The sequence below is a fragment of the Labeo rohita genome, chromosome 11 (genome assembly GCF_022985175.1).
Source record: "Labeo rohita strain BAU-BD-2019 chromosome 11, IGBB_LRoh.1.0, whole genome shotgun sequence".
Classification (NCBI taxonomy): domain Eukaryota; kingdom Metazoa; phylum Chordata; class Actinopteri; order Cypriniformes; family Cyprinidae; genus Labeo; species Labeo rohita.
Genome location: NC_066879.1, coordinates 8,163,165 through 8,181,319, shown reverse-complemented (window position 1 = coordinate 8,181,319; position 18,155 = coordinate 8,163,165). Strand labels below are relative to the sequence as shown.

The 18,155-nt window shown below is 33.6% G+C and overlaps 1 protein-coding gene across 1 annotated transcript in view; it reads left to right on the top strand.

Moving 5' to 3' along the window:
• The window catches only part of wdr18 (WD repeat domain 18), an 81,934-nt gene that overhangs the window by 28,575 nt on the left and 35,204 nt on the right, over positions 1-18,155 (top strand). Inside the window, exons 5-7 of the mRNA XM_051122300.1 lie at positions 1,419-1,562; positions 9,099-9,163; positions 12,787-12,911. Coding sequence (XP_050978257.1) covers positions 1,419-1,562; positions 9,099-9,163; positions 12,787-12,911 — 334 coding nt within the window. The remainder of the gene's footprint in view (positions 1-1,418; positions 1,563-9,098; positions 9,164-12,786; positions 12,912-18,155) is intronic.

Here is an 18,155-nt window from a genome sequence, read left to right as displayed (position 1 = left end):
TTTTTTTTTTTTTGGACTGTTTTGTTTTGGACTGTTTCTGTCATAAACACTTTTCACCATAAATGTTTTAAAATCAGATCATTTTACTTTCTCATAGTAAAAACAATATTTAAAAAAATGCATGTATTTTAATTATTTATATTTTAATTTATTTTATATTTTAAAAAGCAGAAATTGCATAAAAATGTATGTTATTTGTTAAAGAAAAGAAAAAAATATATGTAAATGTTATTTGTAAAACAAACAAAAAAAAAACTTTCCACCATAAATCACAAATCAGATAATTCTACATTTTTATACTAAACTTAATATAAAAAGCACAAAAATTAAAATAAAAAGTTACAAATTAATGTCATTTGTTAAAACAAGGACTTTTCACAATAACATGTTTAAAAATCAGATAATTTTACATTTTTAAAGTGAATGCAATATAAAAAGCAAAATGTATGTAATAAGAAAATCACCATGAATGCTTTTTAGTCAAATAATTTTACTTTTACTTTTTTCCAGTAAACTTAATATAAAAAGAAAAATATATATGTAAATGTGTTATTTGTAGCAAAAAAAAACCCTAACATGTATAAAAATCAGATAATTTTACATTTTTCAATTGAACATAATATAAAGCAACAATTACATAAAATGTATTTATTTGTAACAAAAAATAAAAACTTCAGCATAAATGCTTTTAATCTGATAATTTTACTTGTTTATAGTAAACTTAATATAAAATAATATATATAAATGTATTGTTTGTAACAAAATAAAAATTTCACCCTAACACTTCAGGTAATCAGGTAATTCTGTATTTTCATACTAATCCTAATATAAAAAGCACAAAAATATTTGTATAAAATCACAAATTAATGTAATTTGTAAGAAAAAAATACTTTTTAACATAACATGTTTAAAAATCTGAAAATTGTACATTTTTAAAGTGAACATAATATAAAAAGCAGAAATTACATAAATTATTTGTAAACAACAAAAAAACACTTTTAATCAGATAATTTTACTTATAACGTCATATAAAAAGAAAAAAGTATATAAAAATTATTTGTATAAAAACAGCACTTTTTACAATAACTGTCTATAAATGTTTAAAATTTTACATTTTTAAAGTGAATAAAAAACTTTTTTTATTAACCTTAATATTAAAAGCACACAAATTAATTGTATAAAAAATTACAAATTAAATATGACTGGAATTTATAGACTAATTGCCTGTAAATATACACTTGACTATTTTAGATACATTCAGTCAAAACTTGTTGAATTACTAGTTAAATTTGAAACTCTTTTAAAAATATATGAAAGGCATGTTCTAACGGATAGAACTTGGCTTTTTAAAAAATTGTTTTCATTGTCTTGGACATCCTTATTTTTCATTGATCATACGTGTTTCTCTCTTGTCACAGGTCTGGGAAATTTCCTCTGGGGAGATGCTCCTGTCCGTCCTCTTCGATGTCGGCATCATGTCGGTGACCTTTGACCCTTGCGAGTATTTCCTCTTCTGCGGAGGCAGTGACGGCAATATTTTTCAGGTGTCTCTCTGCAGCACGGTAAGATGGCGGAATTTCCTGATCAGTACATTTATTCTAAAAGCAGTCCGACCTTTGTAATAGAGTTTTTGACACCGTTGTGAAGTTGTTTATGAGACATTTTAATTGGCTGATAGCACATGGACAAGCAGCCTGTTGTGGCTTCCTAAGCAATGATGGACCCTGTCTTATCTTCGCTGCATTAGACAGAGAAGATTACAGTCATTTTAACTGGACTCCTGCTTGGCAGCGATTAGATATAAATAGTGTCGAGTCATTTTCCGTCAAATCTTCATTTCTTTTCTTTCACACAGTCCTCAGAGTAAACTTAGTCAATTTCAATTCCTGGTGTGAAGCGTTTATATGCTGATCTTTGTGATCCTCTGTCCTGATCCTTCATATGTCTCCTCAGCACTGCTGAGAACTGAAGTGAGTGATTTATTTTTTTATTTTTCTTGTGAGCTGTCCATTTCAGTCCAGGTCAGGGCATCTTAGAGAAAAGCGCTCAGTGCTGGAAGGCAAAAGTGGATGTGAAACCAGCCTGTTTCCTCACATTCTCGCCTCGCTTCACCTTTGCACTCATCTCAAAGGGAATTTCAGATGAAACGTATGCAGGTGTCATGGCCATTGTCAGTTTTACTTAAAGCCTATGTAGTTTTGCTGGATCATTGGAAGTAGGTTATTCCCCAGCAGGTGCTCAGGGCTATGAGAAGACGTGAGGCTCAACCAGCGGAAACAACTGTTTACGGAGAACATTGGTTTTGGGAATAGTTCGTTGAAATGATTGTATTTTTAAAGAGATCTCAAATCTCTTGTTACAAACATGTTTAAATTTCTTCTGTGGAGCACAAGGAGATGTTTCGCAGAATTTCCATGGTGCTTTTTTCAATGTAATGTAAGTTACCAGGGGCTTACAAATACACTGTAAGACAAAAACCACCATAAACGTGTCGGAAGAGTAGTCCACGTGTCTCATGCACTATATTCAAAGTCATATGATAGCTTTATGCAGAGAAACATACAGATAAGTCTTTATTCACTCATTTACGTTTGCATATGTATTCAGCTGTGGATTATCATGACTTTTTTTTTTTTTCCCCCCTAAGGATTCAAGGGGTGTGTGTTATATACAGTTTTATGCAAAAAGTTTGGGAACCCCTTATGGGATCTGTGAAAATATGAATAATTTTAACAAAATAAGAGAGATCATACAAAATGCATGTTATTTTTTTTATTTAGTACTGTCCTAAATAAGATATTTTACAAGATGTTTACATATAGTCCACATGACCAAAAAATAGCTGAAATTATTAAAATAAGCCCCTGCAAAATTTGGGAACCCTTGGTTCTTAATACTGTGTGGTGACCTGGATGATCTACGACTGTTTTTGTTTTGTTTTGCACTATTCTTCAGAAAAATCCTCTAGGTCCTGCAGGTTCTTTGGTTTCCCAGCATCTTTTGCATATTTGAACCCTTTCCAGCAGTGAATGTATGGTTTTGAGATCCATCCTTTCACACTGAGGACAATTGAGGGACTCAAACACAACTATTAAAAAAGGTTCAAACATTCACTGATGCTCTGGAAGGAAACATGATGCTTTAAGATCTGGGGGGTGAAAACTTTTGAACAGGAAGATTGCCAGACAGAAGGACTGCCCTTCGGAAGCAACAGAAGATACCTGCATGTTTCCCGAAAGACAAATTAAGTACAATTTACCTTGATCTTCAAATTCAAAAAGTTTTCACCCTCCGGCTCTTAATGCATCGCGTTTCTTTTTGGAGCATCAGTGAATGTTTGAACTTTTTTAATAGTTGTATTTGAGTCCCCCAGTTGTCCTCAGTGTGAAAAGATGGATCTCAAAATCATATAGACACTGCTGGAAAGGGTTAAAATATGCAAAAGATGCTAAAAAAAACTGAAGAATCTGCAGGACCTGGAGAATTTTTTTCTGACTAACAGTGCTCAGTTTAACTGTTCAGAACAAACAAGAGACATCCTGGATCATCCAGGTAACCACACACAGTATTAAGAACAAAGGGTTTCCAAACTTTTGCAGGGGGTTATTTAAAAAATTTCATCTGTTTTTTTTTTTTTTTTTTTTTTTTTTTTGGTCTTGTGGACTATATGTAAATGTATTTTATGTAAAATATCTTACTCAGGACAGTAATAAATAAAAAAGTACATACGTTTTGTATGATCTCTCATATTTTGTTAAAATTATTCTGCAAGGGGTTCCTAAACTTTTGCATAAAACAAATATATCGTAATCATGGTTTAAATGATATGCAATTTCACCTTGAGTATATCGTGACAACCAAACAAAAACAAACATAGGGAGTGCACGCATAAACTATTTAGATATAGATTTAGGTTAGACTACTGCGAGGGCACATTTAGAGTCACGCTTTCACTGCATGATTTAGTCTATTAAATTACATTTAGAATTCCCCCAAAATTCAAAATAATGGGGCAAACATGCCCCTAGATAAACACACAAAGAGAATAGTTTTTTTTTTTCTCCAAATATCAGTACGATTGCTAGTGTGAGTTAGAAGTTAAGAAGTTAATATTGACTTACATTTTTAACACAAGTTCCTGGGTTTGCTCTATTTCATCTAAAATAGTTTACCCAACAATGTTCTGCTTGTGAGAACCCTGGAAATGAGAAAAGCATCCACAACGGTTAAAGGGGTCATCAGATGCAAAACTCAATTTTACATGTTGTTTGAACAGAAATGTGTGTTGGCAGTGTGTTTACACAACCACCCTATTATGATAAAAATCCACCCAGTGGTATTTTTGTAATCTTTATAAGAAATATCCTCTTTTTCAAATCAAGCCATTCTCAGCTTCTTGTTGGTGTGACATCACACCGACAAAGGTCGATCCTACGACCGTCTTACCTTAGACCCGCCTTGACTGAGCTGTAACAGTCCGGCATCGACAGCTGTTGGATCTACTCAGGTGCAGGGGAAGACAAGAATGTCTATGATTGAGCATTTGAGGTGTTCTGTTATTGGATGTATTAATAATCATAGCAGTCATCATTTACTCCCGTCATCGGGCCATTGAAGACGCAGAGGATTAACATTACTTTCATTTTAGAACAAAATGCGCCCGGCAACCTACATAAATGCGTCTGCGTTCGCGCAAATCATTCTAGTTCATGTGCTGGTTAGCAAGTTTAGCAGCAAAACGCAGCTAACTTAAACAGACTGGCTTCGTCACCCCACAGAAGAGAGAGGTGGGGTGAGCAGAGCTCATTAGCATTTAAAGGAACATGCAATAGAATGACTCGCTCTGAACAGGGCTGATTTTGATTTTGAAGGTAAAAAGGGTGTTTTGTACACTACCACTGAAAAGTTTTAACCAAAGTATGTTATAGACTTCTCATTAAGACCCTAAAGAATCATATCAGCTTGTGGAAAATGGGCATCCGATGACCCCTTTAAAAACTCTCTTAAATCATAAGAAGAAACATTTTGAAGACCCGACATTTTCTGATCAGCACTTAATAAAGAGATTAAACTTCTAGCTCTCCCCATATGATAATTAAAGTGTTCCTGAGCTCATATTGAGAACTGCAAATCTAACAGGAGATGCCTGAGGCAGAATTTTTCATGAATAAACACATTTCTTCTTGAGGCGATGTTTTGCGATTGAAGATTTCTTTCTTCTTTTTATTTGTCTGAATGCGTGTTTTAAATTCAGCGGCGTATGTGAGAGAGAGAGGCAGCATGTGTTTCTGCATGTGTTTCTAAATGCCTTTAAACTGAGGTGAAACTGTGTGCGATTCATTCCCAATCTGTCCAGATACATTCATCATCATTCTTAAACATTAATCAGGGCATTAATGAGCTGCTACTGACGTGCTTTCTCAGCCTCTCGGTTTTTCATTCTGCTCCTCTCATCTGAAATCTCAGCCAGCCTTATTAGTCTACAGGGTTTCCTGATTTATTTATTTTTTCATGTCTCTAAAACCTTTCAAGATGTTCAAAGGCGATTCATTGATAGACTCGTATCTCTTTGACTTCTAAGGCAGGTTTTTACACTTAATTTCAGTCTACTGTTGATTTCACAGTTAGATTAATTGGTGGGATATAGGAAACGTAAGGAGGCTTCGAACGTGGCGTCCTGACTTCTTTCCAAAACATCGGCCTCGATCTTTGCATTCTGATTGGTTTAGACGTTTCCCTTTGAACAGCATACAATCACTTGCCAGTGGAATTTGTGGAAGACAAAAAAAAAAATCCTCCTCTCAGGACTAGATGATGTGCCTTTATGGTGTTCAGTGATTGGATTTCATCTCAAAAAGCATTATTTATTATGCAGCTTTGACCTTATACACTTCTCTTAAGCTGCTCTTTTCAGTCCAGGTTTTATTGACCTCTTCACCCTGTTGAAAGTGCATCCTCAGCTCTGTTTCTTTCCCCTTGTTGTCGGGATTGTCTCGTCAGTGATGAACGAGAGTTGAATTTGTCATATTTAGATAGAAAAAGACCTTCTGACAGCAAAGCTCAGAACTCCCTGCCTGCTTGAAGACGAAAGACAGAGAGGAAAATAAAAAGACGCAAAGAGAGAAATACAGAGTGAGAAAGTGTGTTAGTGCTGAAGGTTTTGGAAATCTAATCCTGTCAAGGCTTTCTGCCTCAGAAAGACATCTGTTTAACTTAAACGCTTGCTCCAAACAGCCCTGCTGTATACAAACGCTTGATTATAGCGGTTTAACTTGCTTAGAGTTCAGTTTTTTTCCATCAAGGTTAGGTTAAAGGAACGGTTTAAACAAAAAAAAAATCTTATCTTATCATTATTTACTCACCGTCAACTTTAAAAACAAGAAGCACTGTGCTGATTGCTCTTTGCCATGTTGTTAAACAGAACTCAAACTATCAAGCTTTGAAAAGGAAAAAAGCACCACAGAATAGTCATATACATAAAAAAAAAAGTTTGTCAAATTTTAGCCATGTTGCACAATTAAAATGACTGAACATATTAGTACAATGTTGCCACTAAAACATGGAAACTATATAACTCATGGACACCTATATCAATATCTAGTTTTATTTTCTCCTGTTAATGTCATATTTCCCAAGTTTTCTGAAGTCATCGTACGGAAATTGTTCACAATTTAAACACTGGGCTAGGATGTAGTGCCCTATTTCCACGATACAGAAAATGCGAACGGAATAGCAGAATCCAGTCATAAAAATGGAATTTACTGTATAATGCGGAGTGTCACGGAATTTGCCAAATTTTGGATGAATAAGCCAAAAGTAGGTCAGTACACTTACATCAGACAGTGATATGGACTAGTGTCTGTGAATATTAAGGTGCAAAATACTATTTAAATATGTGTCCTGCATGTTCTGCGTGTCTCTTTGTGAATGAATGGCGCAGACGCACGGTTTTGTTTACTACACACATACTGAAGTGCGTGTGATGCTCACTATGTTTTCAGCCTTTACTGCCTCAGTATTTGAGTAAATGTAACACATAAACGATCACTGGAACTGCTCTAAGAGTCACTTCATGAGCATTTTACCATTTCTTTTGAGAAAAACTATCATGTCATATGTGACCCTGGACCACAAAACCAGTCTTAAGTCGCTGGGGTATATTTGTAGCAATGGCCAAAAATACATTGTATGGGGCAAAATTATTGATTTCTCTTTTATGCCAGAAATCATTACAAAATTAAGTAAAGATCATGTTTCATGAAGACATTTAGTAAAATTCCTACTGTAAATATATCACGTAATTTTTGATTAGTAATATGCATTAGTAAGAGCTTTATTTGGACAACTTTAAAGGTGATTTTCTCAATATTTTTATTGTCCCATACCAACAAACCATACATCAATGGAAAGCTTGTTTATTTAGCTTTAAGATGATGTATAAAGCTCAGTTTCGAAAAATTGACCCTTATGACTGGTTATGTGGTCCAGGGTCACATGTATACAAACTATACTACAAAGACGTCAGATGGATTTAGGGGCTTTTGCATCTGAACTTCATATATTTTAATAAAATCAATTAATTATCATGCTTTTGATTATTCTGATTTAATAAAACCATTAAAATGGAAGGCAGAAAATATTAGAATGATTTCTGAATGATCATGTGACTGGAGTAATGATGCTGAAAATTTAGCTTTGATCACAGGAATAAATTACATTTTAAAATATATTCAAATAGAAAAGTTTTTAAAAAAATTATTTAAAATATTTCACAATATTACTGCTTTTGCTGTTTTTTTTTTGGATCAAATACATGCAGGCTTGGTGAGCAGAAGAGAATTCTTTAAAAACATTAAAAATCTTACTGTTCAAAAACTTTTGACTGGCAGTGTACTTTAACATTAAAGCTTCTAAAGTAGATGTAAAATGTTACAAAAGATTTCAAATAAATGCTGTTCTTTTGAACTTCCCATTATAAGTTTCTACACAAGTATGAATCAGCACACTGTTTTCAACACTGCTAATAATAAAAATAAATGTTTCTTGAGTAGCAAATCAGCATATTAGAATGATTTCTGAAGAATCATGTGACACTGAAGACTGGAGTAAATTCAGCTTTGCATCACAGGAATAAATTACATTCTACATTATTTTTAACTTTTAACAATGTTACCAATATTACTGTTTAAAGACTCATGGATGACAATTTTAATGGACTTGAACTCAAATCCTTGTGGTAGCAGTAGCACACAATGCTTTCAGATATGATTCGGTGCACTGTTTGGAATCTACCATGCATAACTGACTTTTTTTTTTTTTTTAACACAGTCTCTTCAAGTAATTTTAAGCACAGGCCTTCCTTTAATCAAATCAAAAGCTGCTATTCTAAAACCCTATTAGATATTCCAGAGGGAACTCATGGCTTGAAATTGCCAATTCTTTTCAGAGTTTCACGACTACAAACCGAACAGCTCTATTATTTGAATTATAACAAGGTCTCTCAAAACTATTTCCTCCTCCTAATCTCATGGATTTTATTTCCGGACCACTGCGATGTCTGTCTGTATTTAATGTGCAAATCTGAATATGAAAGACATGCGTTTCCTTCCAGAATGGCCAGAGGACTCCTGCTGGCTTTAACTCTTCCTGTCATGTATTATTGATGCTCCTCATGGCCCAGCCTTTAAAGAGGTGATGTAATGATTTGAGTCAGCAGTGGTCCAGTCCAGGCCACCGTACTTCTCCTACAGCCTCTTCCTTAATTAATGCCATTAAGTCAATCGATCAGACCGTTTAGGAGACAGTCGGGCTAAATCCCCTGCTACCTAATGGAGACTGCGGGACGATGCGTGATTGTGTGTGGACTGTAAGCTAATTTGCTCTAGCCAGTGATCAACTACAAGATTTTTTTTTTTTTTCAGCTGCCCTAGTTGGCATAAAAACATGTACATGCAGTGAGAAACTCTCACACTGACCCCAAACCAGCAGGCTGTCGTTATTGTTGACCCCTGTTAGCACTTATAATGTTTTCTCCACATTGTTATAAATGTTTTTCCTTCTCTTTTGTTCTTTTTCTCTCTTTCTTTCCTGCTTGGCAGAGTTTAAGCCGGGATAAAACCTTCCAGACGGACAGCGACGGCAATCAGGTGTTCAAAGGACACAGGTGAGGGTTGTCTGCACCTTTTTTTTGTGACCCATGTGTCTGTCCTCGGTCATTACTTCAGGAAAGACTTGCATTTTTGTGCCGGAGCCCAAAGTTCAGTCCGTGAAAGGAAGAAAGGTGAAAGTTTCTGCCTTCTGCTCTGGAGCGAACTCATTTTGGATTAAATTCCTTCTTTCTGTGCTTTGTGCTGAAGCTCTGCCTGTGAAGCGGTGCAGGCAGGAGGTGTAATCACAGCCTCCATTTGCTGTGGTGTTTTCAGGTTACACACAGCGAGAAGCGCAGAATTGGCGGATTCTGGTGGCAGAAAGGGTGTCATTTTGGCATTGTACTGTAACAAATACATGTTCATTTATGTGACAACTTAATGTGGCTTTGACTATACAGTCTGTAGACTCTGTATCTGTTAAATAAAATAATTTTGTTCAGTAAGAATAGATCAACAGTGACAGTAAAAATATTTTTTGTACAAAAATTGAGAATTCTTTTGAGAATTCTTGGGAATCTTGAAAAAAAAAAAAGATCTTTTATCATTTGAATACATATATATATATATATATATATATATATATATATATATATATATATATATATATATATATATATATATATATATATACTGACCAAAATTATAAATGCAACGCTTTTGTTTTTGCCCCCATTTTTCATGAGCTGAACTCAAAGATCTAAGACTTTTTGTATATATACAAAAGGCTTATTTCTCTCAAATATTGTTCACAAATCTGTCTAAATCTGTGTTAGTGAGCACTTCTCCTTTGCCGAGATAATCCATCCACCTCACAGGTGTGGCATATCAAGATGCTGATTAGACAGCATGATTATTGCACAGGTGTGCCTTAGGCTGGTCACAATAAAAGGCCACTCTAAAATGTGCAGTTTTAGCACACAGCTCAATGCCACAGATGTTGCAAGTTTGAGGGAGCGTGCAATTGGCATGCTGACTGCAGGAATGTCCACCAGAGCTGTTGCCCGTGAATTAAATGTTAATTTCTCTACCATAAGCCGTCTCCAAAGGCATTTCAGAGAATTTGGCACTACATCCAACCGGCCTCACAATCACAGTCCACGTGTATCCACTACAGCCCAGCACCTCCACATCCAGCATCTTCACCTCCAAGATCGTCTGAGACCAGCCACCCGGACAGCTGCTGCAACAATCGGTTTGCATAACCAAAGAATTTCTGCACAAATTGTCAGAAACCGTCTCAGGGAAGCTCATCTGCATGTTCGTCGTTCTCATCGGGGTCTCGACTTGACTGCATAACTGTGCACTTGACTTGACTTGACAAGTCGTAACCGACTTGATGGCGTCTGGCACTTTGGAGAGGTGTTCTCCTCGCGGGTGAATCCCGGTTTTCACTGTACAGGGCAGATGGCAGACAGTGTGTATGGCGTCGTGTGGGTGAGCGGTTTGCTGATGTCAACGTTGTGGATGGAGTGGCCCATTGTCGCGGTGGGGTTATGGTATGGGCAGGCGTATGTTATGGACAAGAAACACAGGTGCATTTTATTGATGCCATTTTGAATGCACAGAGATACCGTGACTAGATCTTGAGGCCCATTGTTGTGCCATTCAACCACGACTGTCACCTCATGTTGCAGCATGATAATGCACGGCCCCATGTTGCAAGGATCTGTACACAATTCCTGGAAGCTGAAAACATCCCAGTTCTTGCATGGCCAGCATACTCACCGGACATTGAGCATGTTTGGGATGCCCTGGATCGGCATATACGACAGTGTGTTCCAGTTCCTGCCAATATCCGGCAACTTTACGTTTATAATTTTAGTCAGTGTATATAATGATGTTAATTTAACATGATATATAATACTTTTATTCATATATATATATATGTATATAAATAAAATTGCATATACTATTATGATTTTTTATTAATAGAAAGAATACAAAAGATGGCTTTTTATTAATATTTTTTTTATTTACACACACATACACACCCATAGATATCCATATTGTACACATACACGTTTAGATTGTTATATTTATAAAAAACTAAAAAAGAAAATGTAAACATTTACCTTAAACTGTACTTTAAAATAATTGTTTTTATTTAATGCTATTTTTAATTTTAAAATATAACAGTATTATCACAGTTTATTTGTTATTTCAATTAAGTGCAATAATAATGTAATTTTTTTTAAAGTTATATAATTTTTTTTATAGTTATGTGCAGCCCTGTCTGTCTGTCTCTCTATATGTCTATATCTATCTGTCTATCTATCTATCTATCTATCTATATATATATATATATATATGGTTTTATTCATTTAACATTACATAATTTTTTTTGTATGTATTTAAATAAAAATTGCATATATGTTAGCTTTCTATTTCTTGTTTCTTTTTGCACATAGTTCACCAGTGCACAGTATTTCTTCAAAATAAAAAAGCAAACTTTTCCCCTGAAGAAACTTATCTTTTCAGCTTATATTTGTTAATGCCAAATAGGTATTATGGCTTTATTTAATAGGTCAGTGACATATAAATGTATCCAAGTTGAAAAAAAAATACTAATAATTAAAAAAAAGAAATACAATTATTGTATTAATAGAAACGGAATACAAAAGATGACTTTTTTTATTTTTTGTTCACACACACACACTTAGATATTTATATTATGCACACACACATTTAGATTGTTTATAAAAAAGAAAAAACGAAGAAAGAAAATGTAAATATTAGCATCGAAGTATAAAACATTAAAGTACTATAAAATATTCTTTTTGCACATGGTTCACCAGTGCACAGTATTTCTTCAAAATAAAAAAAACAAGCTTTTCCCCTGAAGAAACTTGTCTTTTCAGCTTATATTTCTTAATGCCAAATAGGTATTATGGCTTTATTTAATAGGTCAGTGACATATAAATGTATCCAAGTTGAAAAAAAAAAAAAAAAAAAATTAAAAAAAATAAATACAATTATTGTATTAATAGAAACGGAATACAAAAGATGACTTTTTATTTTTTATTCACACACACACACTTAGATATTTATATTATGCACACACACGTTTAGATTGTTTATAAAAAAGTAAAAACGAAGAAAGAAAATGTAAATATTAGCATTGAAATATAAAGCATTAAAGTACTATAAAATATTGTTTTTTTATTTTGAGCTATAATAGTATTGTCACACGTTTATTATTTTGTTTTAAATAAAATAAAATATAATACTATTATTAATCTTTTTTTTTATAGTTATGTAAAGACATTAGTTATTTGAAGTAGAATAGGAAGTATCTATTTATTATTTATTTAAATATGAGATATTTAGATATTTATAAGAATTAAATTTTATATATTTTATTTTTACAAAATATTGCTTTTTCAAATAAATGCTTTTTAAAGTTTGTTCGTTGAAGAATCTTGAAAAAATATACTTTCCACAAAAATATTATTTATTATTGAAAATTCAGCTTAAAGAAACTTTTTCCATGATTTCCGTGAATCCATGATTTCATTTATTTTTTTCATACACAATGTACAGTATTATACATCCAGACTTGTTAGTTTGTAGAGCAGATAAACCTGTACAGGTCTGCACCTACAGTCTCCTCTATAACAGTCTCTCTCCTCCTGTACAGAAATCTGGTGACATGTCTGTCTGTGTCCATGGACGGGACCCTCCTGCTGTCCGGCTCCAATGACGAGACTGTCAGAATGTGGGACGTTCAGAGCAAGCAGTGCATATGGTCCATCAACCACAAAGGTAAGCATCAAGCTCCTTCTCTCTTTCTCTCTGCATGATTCCCTTGTCAACAGGCTAGATCTGCTGTATGTACAATCACCCGTCAGGCATCCCAGCATCCTTCAGTGCTCAGCCAGGCTCGCTGACTCTTCCTTCCTCTCTGGCAGCTTGACCAGTCTGACGTGCCATTAGACACCTGCGTCTTTTTCAGTTTAGGTGTCTGATCTCTGGCGCTCCGGGTGTGACTGGCTGGCAGTAGCGCAGGAATGATGAGATTCTGCAGTGATGGTGACACAGCGTGCTCTGTTTTGGTTCTGATCCGTGAATATGTTCTGTCAGCGCCGCTCGGGTTTGACAGTAGTTCACCCTCCGAGGAACACGAAACAACCTCATTTTCCTGTTTGGGTTCCCAGGGTTAGATTTTTCACTCTTTTTCTTTCTGTCAATTATGGAAACAGTGCGAAAGTGGAATATGGAAAAATTCTAGGACACTTGAGTATCCAATTTAAGCAATTTTAAAGTCACCATGAAGTCACTTTTGGGCCCTGTTAGCTTTCTATTTCTTGTTTCTTTTTGCACATAGTTCACCAGTGCACAGTATTTCTTCAAAATAAAAAAATAAGCTTTTACCCTGAAGAAACTTGTCTTTTCAGCTTATATTTGTTAATGCCAAATTGGTATTATGGCTTTATTTAATAGGTCAGTGACATATAAATGTATCCAAGTTTAAAAAAAAAAACCCTGGAATTTGGCATTAAACTGTTCTTCCTGAACGTTTATTATATGTTAATTATATATTATTATATAATTATATATATATTATTTTATATTATTATTATATGTTATTATATGTTTATATTTTTATAATCTTCTATTTTATATATATATATATATATACGTATACATAGAAATATATTTATATATATATATATATATATATATATATATATATACATATACATATACATATACATATATATATATATATATATATATATATATATATATATATATATATATATATATATATATATATATGTATGTGTATGTGTTGGTGTGTGTGTATGTGTATATATATATATATATATATATATATATATATATGTGTTAGTATATTCGTCTTAATTAGATTTTTTTTTTTTTTTTTTTTTTTTTTTTTATTCTGACCAAGATTCATCATAGAGCAGGTCTATGCGTGATTTTTTTTATTTTTTTTAATGCATTTACATTTTTTTAAATAATAATTTTTGGTATAAACAAATATGGACAAAAAATAAACATCATGTCTAATGCTCATGTTATATTTAAGATTTTAAGACTCCGAAACATAGAAACTGCAAAACAGCTGCTATAAAAATACAAATTTAAATGTTATGTTAAAAAAAATCGCTCTACAAATCTGGTTTGACTAGAAAATATAATTTTCTGAATGCAAAATGAGTTGCAGATGCTATTTCATATTGTCTTTAATTTCTTATTTTTACTTTGAATTAGATTTTTAACTAACAGCTGAAAAACTATGAATCTGTGTTCCTGATACTGTATTAATAACACTCCTTCGGTACTCCACATATCCTTCAGCCTTTGGATGAGTCAGTGTGAAGACTTTGGCAGTTGTGATGGACTACTGAATTCTCTCTCATTTTTCTCCCGTGAGGTGAAATCACTAATTAGCTCGCTTCACTCTTTCAACATACAGATGAGCTTTGGTCGTCCTGGGTTACGGGCAGGAGGATGAAAGAATTTTTCCATTAATTTCATTCCGACAGACTCTAGAGAAACTCACGTTGCCAGATTGCATTGCACGGCCAGCAGTCCTCAACACGTTGTGTTATTTTTCAGTATTGCTATTGAGCCGTTTCTCAACACAATTGCTTCATGCTCTACGCTTTTCTGTGCTTGATAAATTATTTTGGTTGAAGAAAAAAAATCTATTGCTAGAAAACTCAAGGTAATTTGTCAAATGTGGAGGCGAAGGGCAAACGTTATTGCAATCTGAAAAATCAAGCTGATGAATTAGTTTTCGCTTCGCCATTGTTGCCCTGGCGGTCAATGAGGGCTAAAGGACCACAGATGTCAGGTCCCTTTGAGCAGTCTAGAGCTTTTTAAAGGCCATTGAGGGCTCTTGAATTGAGCAAATTAGCACTGAATTATTGTGATAACCCCTAGCCTCTAGTTCATTATCTGTACTCTCAATTTAGAGAAAGGGAGGGTGAGAAAAAGAGGGCAAGTGAGTGAGTGGGGCTGTAGGGTTGAAGCAGATTTTGTTTCCTGTGTTGTCAGATTGATGCAGGCTAAATTACCTCGTTGACTTTGAGGGCCTTTGATCAAATACCTGCTGTAATTAAACAGCTCTGAGGGGTTTAAAGGTTTTAGTTAATAACCAATGAGCTATGTGTCAGACTGACTCACTGATTCTCAGAATTTTGTGTTGTTAGAATTGCTTTTTCTGAGAAATAAATGATCTCATGGTGGTTCAAAGGTTTTGTGCAATCTACCCAAATCCCTGCTAGGGATGGGCCATGATGGTCGACTAATCAAGAAGTTGTCCAACAACCAGTCCAATCTAGCTATGTGTCTTATGTAAGAAACATGCCTAGTTGGGATGAGGTGAACCGTGAAACCAGCCTAAATGTGTATCTCATTGGGATCATATCTTACTGCAACAATTACAGAAGGTGCACCAAGCTTTACCAGATGGCATGGAGTGGTTAACCTGATATTTAAGAATTAATTAGGCAAAACTGTCTATATCAGTAAACAGTACTGGTCTATCTTTACTAATGTGTAAGAATTTAAAACACTGTTTTTAATAGCAGCATTTATTGTAAAACCTGATATTTACGAACTGATAGCATGTTTATGTGTGTTTAAAAAAAAAGTGTTAATATTAATATCGGTTAAAAAATAACAGTAAATTAGATTCTAGTCTATGTCTACTATTATGCATGGATTAAAAACACTGGTTTTGATGTCTGTTTATAGGTAAACCTGATATTTAAGAACCGATAACGTTTATGTGAAACAGTGTTAATATCGGTAAAAAAGACCTGTTATTTAATAACCAATAACATGTTTATAAAAAAAAATGTTAATATCGGTTAAAAAAATGTCAATTTGATTGTACTATTATGCATGCATTTGAAACGCTGGTTTCGATGGCACCATCAATAGATCAGTAGATGGCACCATCACCTGATATTTAAGAACCGATAGCATGTTTATGTGGAAAGTGTTAATATCGGTTAAAAAATGAGTAAATTCGATTATAGTCTATGTCTACTATTATGCATGGATTAAAAACACTGGTTTTGATGTGTATTTATAGGTAAACCTGATATTCAAGAACCGATAACATGTTTATGCGAAACAGTGTTAATGTTGGTTAAAAAAAAAAAAAAAAAAAAAAAAGGTAACTTCAGTTGTAAGACCTGGTATTTAAAACCAACAACATGTTTATGGAAAAATGTTCAAATCGGTTAAAAAGCAAGTCAGTTTGATTATTGTCTATCTGTACTATTATGCATGCATTTGAAACGCTGGTTGCGATGGCACCATTAATAGATAAATCAAATTTTTAATAACCGATAGCATGTTTATGTGGAAAAAGTGTTATATCGGTTAAAAAATAACAGTAAATTCGATTGTAGTCTATGTCTGCTATTATGCATGGATTTAAAACACTGTTTATGTCTATTAGATAAACCTGATATTTAATAACCGATAACGTTTATGTGAAACATGTTAATATCGGTTAAAAAAAAAGGTAATTTCGATTGTAAGACGTGGTATTTAAGAACCAATAACATGTTTATGTGGAAAAAAAATTTAGTATCGATTTAAAAAAAAAAAAAAAAGTCAATTTGATTATTGTCTGTCTGTACTATTATACATGAATTTGAAACGCTGGTTTCGATGGCACCATTAATAGATAAACCTGATATTTAAGAACCGATAATGTTTATGCGAAAAGTATTAAGTATGGAATAAAAAAAATATTGTCCATCTCTACTATTATGCATGAATTTGAAGCACTGGTTTTGATGGCAAAAAATATAGGCAAACAAAATAACAACTGTCAGTCCGATTATTGTCTATATTATTATACATGAATTTTAAACACTGATTGTGTGAAAAAAATGTTAATATAGGTAAAAAAAAATGAATAAAATAATAACCATCAATCTGATTACTGTCTATCTCTGTTACTATGCATGCATTTGCAACACTGTTTTTAATGGCACCATTTAAGGGGAAATCTGATATTTAAGAACCGATAACAGATTGTGTGAAAAAATGTTAATATCGGTACAAAAAGGTCAATCTGATAGTTGTCCATCTTTACTATTATGCATGAATTTAAAAAACGTTTTCGGTAGCTCCATTTATGGGTAAACCTGATATTTTATAACTAATAACAGATTTTGTGAAAAAATAAAAATAAAAAATAATTGATACCGGTAAAAATAGCGGTCAATCAGATTATTGTGTATCGCTACTATTATGCATGAATAGTTTTTAGTAGCACCATTTATAGATAAATCTGATATTTTATAACTGATAATATATTTTGTGAAAAAAAAATTAATATTATTTAAAAAAAAAAAATGGTAAATCCGATTATTGTCTGTCACTACTATCATTCATAAATTTTTGACTGTTTTCAGTGGCACTATTTATGGAAAAAACTAAGAATTTCTGTTACGTCTCTATTAACATATGAAAGTCATTGTTTTAGATGCCAAAATGTTCTAGTAAACCTGGAATTTAAGTATAAAAACATGATTAAGACAAAAGAAGTGTTAATAATGATTAAAAAAAAAAGTAGGTCAAACTAGTTATTGGTTTATTTTTAGAAATGTATATACACATTTGAAGCATTGTTTCTGTTGTATTTGGCCATAAGTTGCATTTCTTTTAGTCTTACATGTCATGACTCTTTATTTGAGTTTGTGACACAGATCCACTCTCATGGGTCTGTTGGCAATCAGGACAGAGTGCAAACATGTCGACAGAACTTCACAAGGAGATGCGTCTCTGAGCAAAGTGGGTCCTGTGTACTCACTGTTGCTGGACGAGGGGCAACGATTCTCTCCTCAAGGCTCTTGATCATGGAGTCAATTAAACCCAGTTTCACGCCTCATCCCCAGACGCAGCTGATACCCCCACTCCTCCTTTTATCTGTCTTCATTAAAGCCAGCAGGCGGCCTGTCAAATGACAGAGCGAAGAGAGCGACCCAAACAAATGCCTCAGCCAAAACTCCT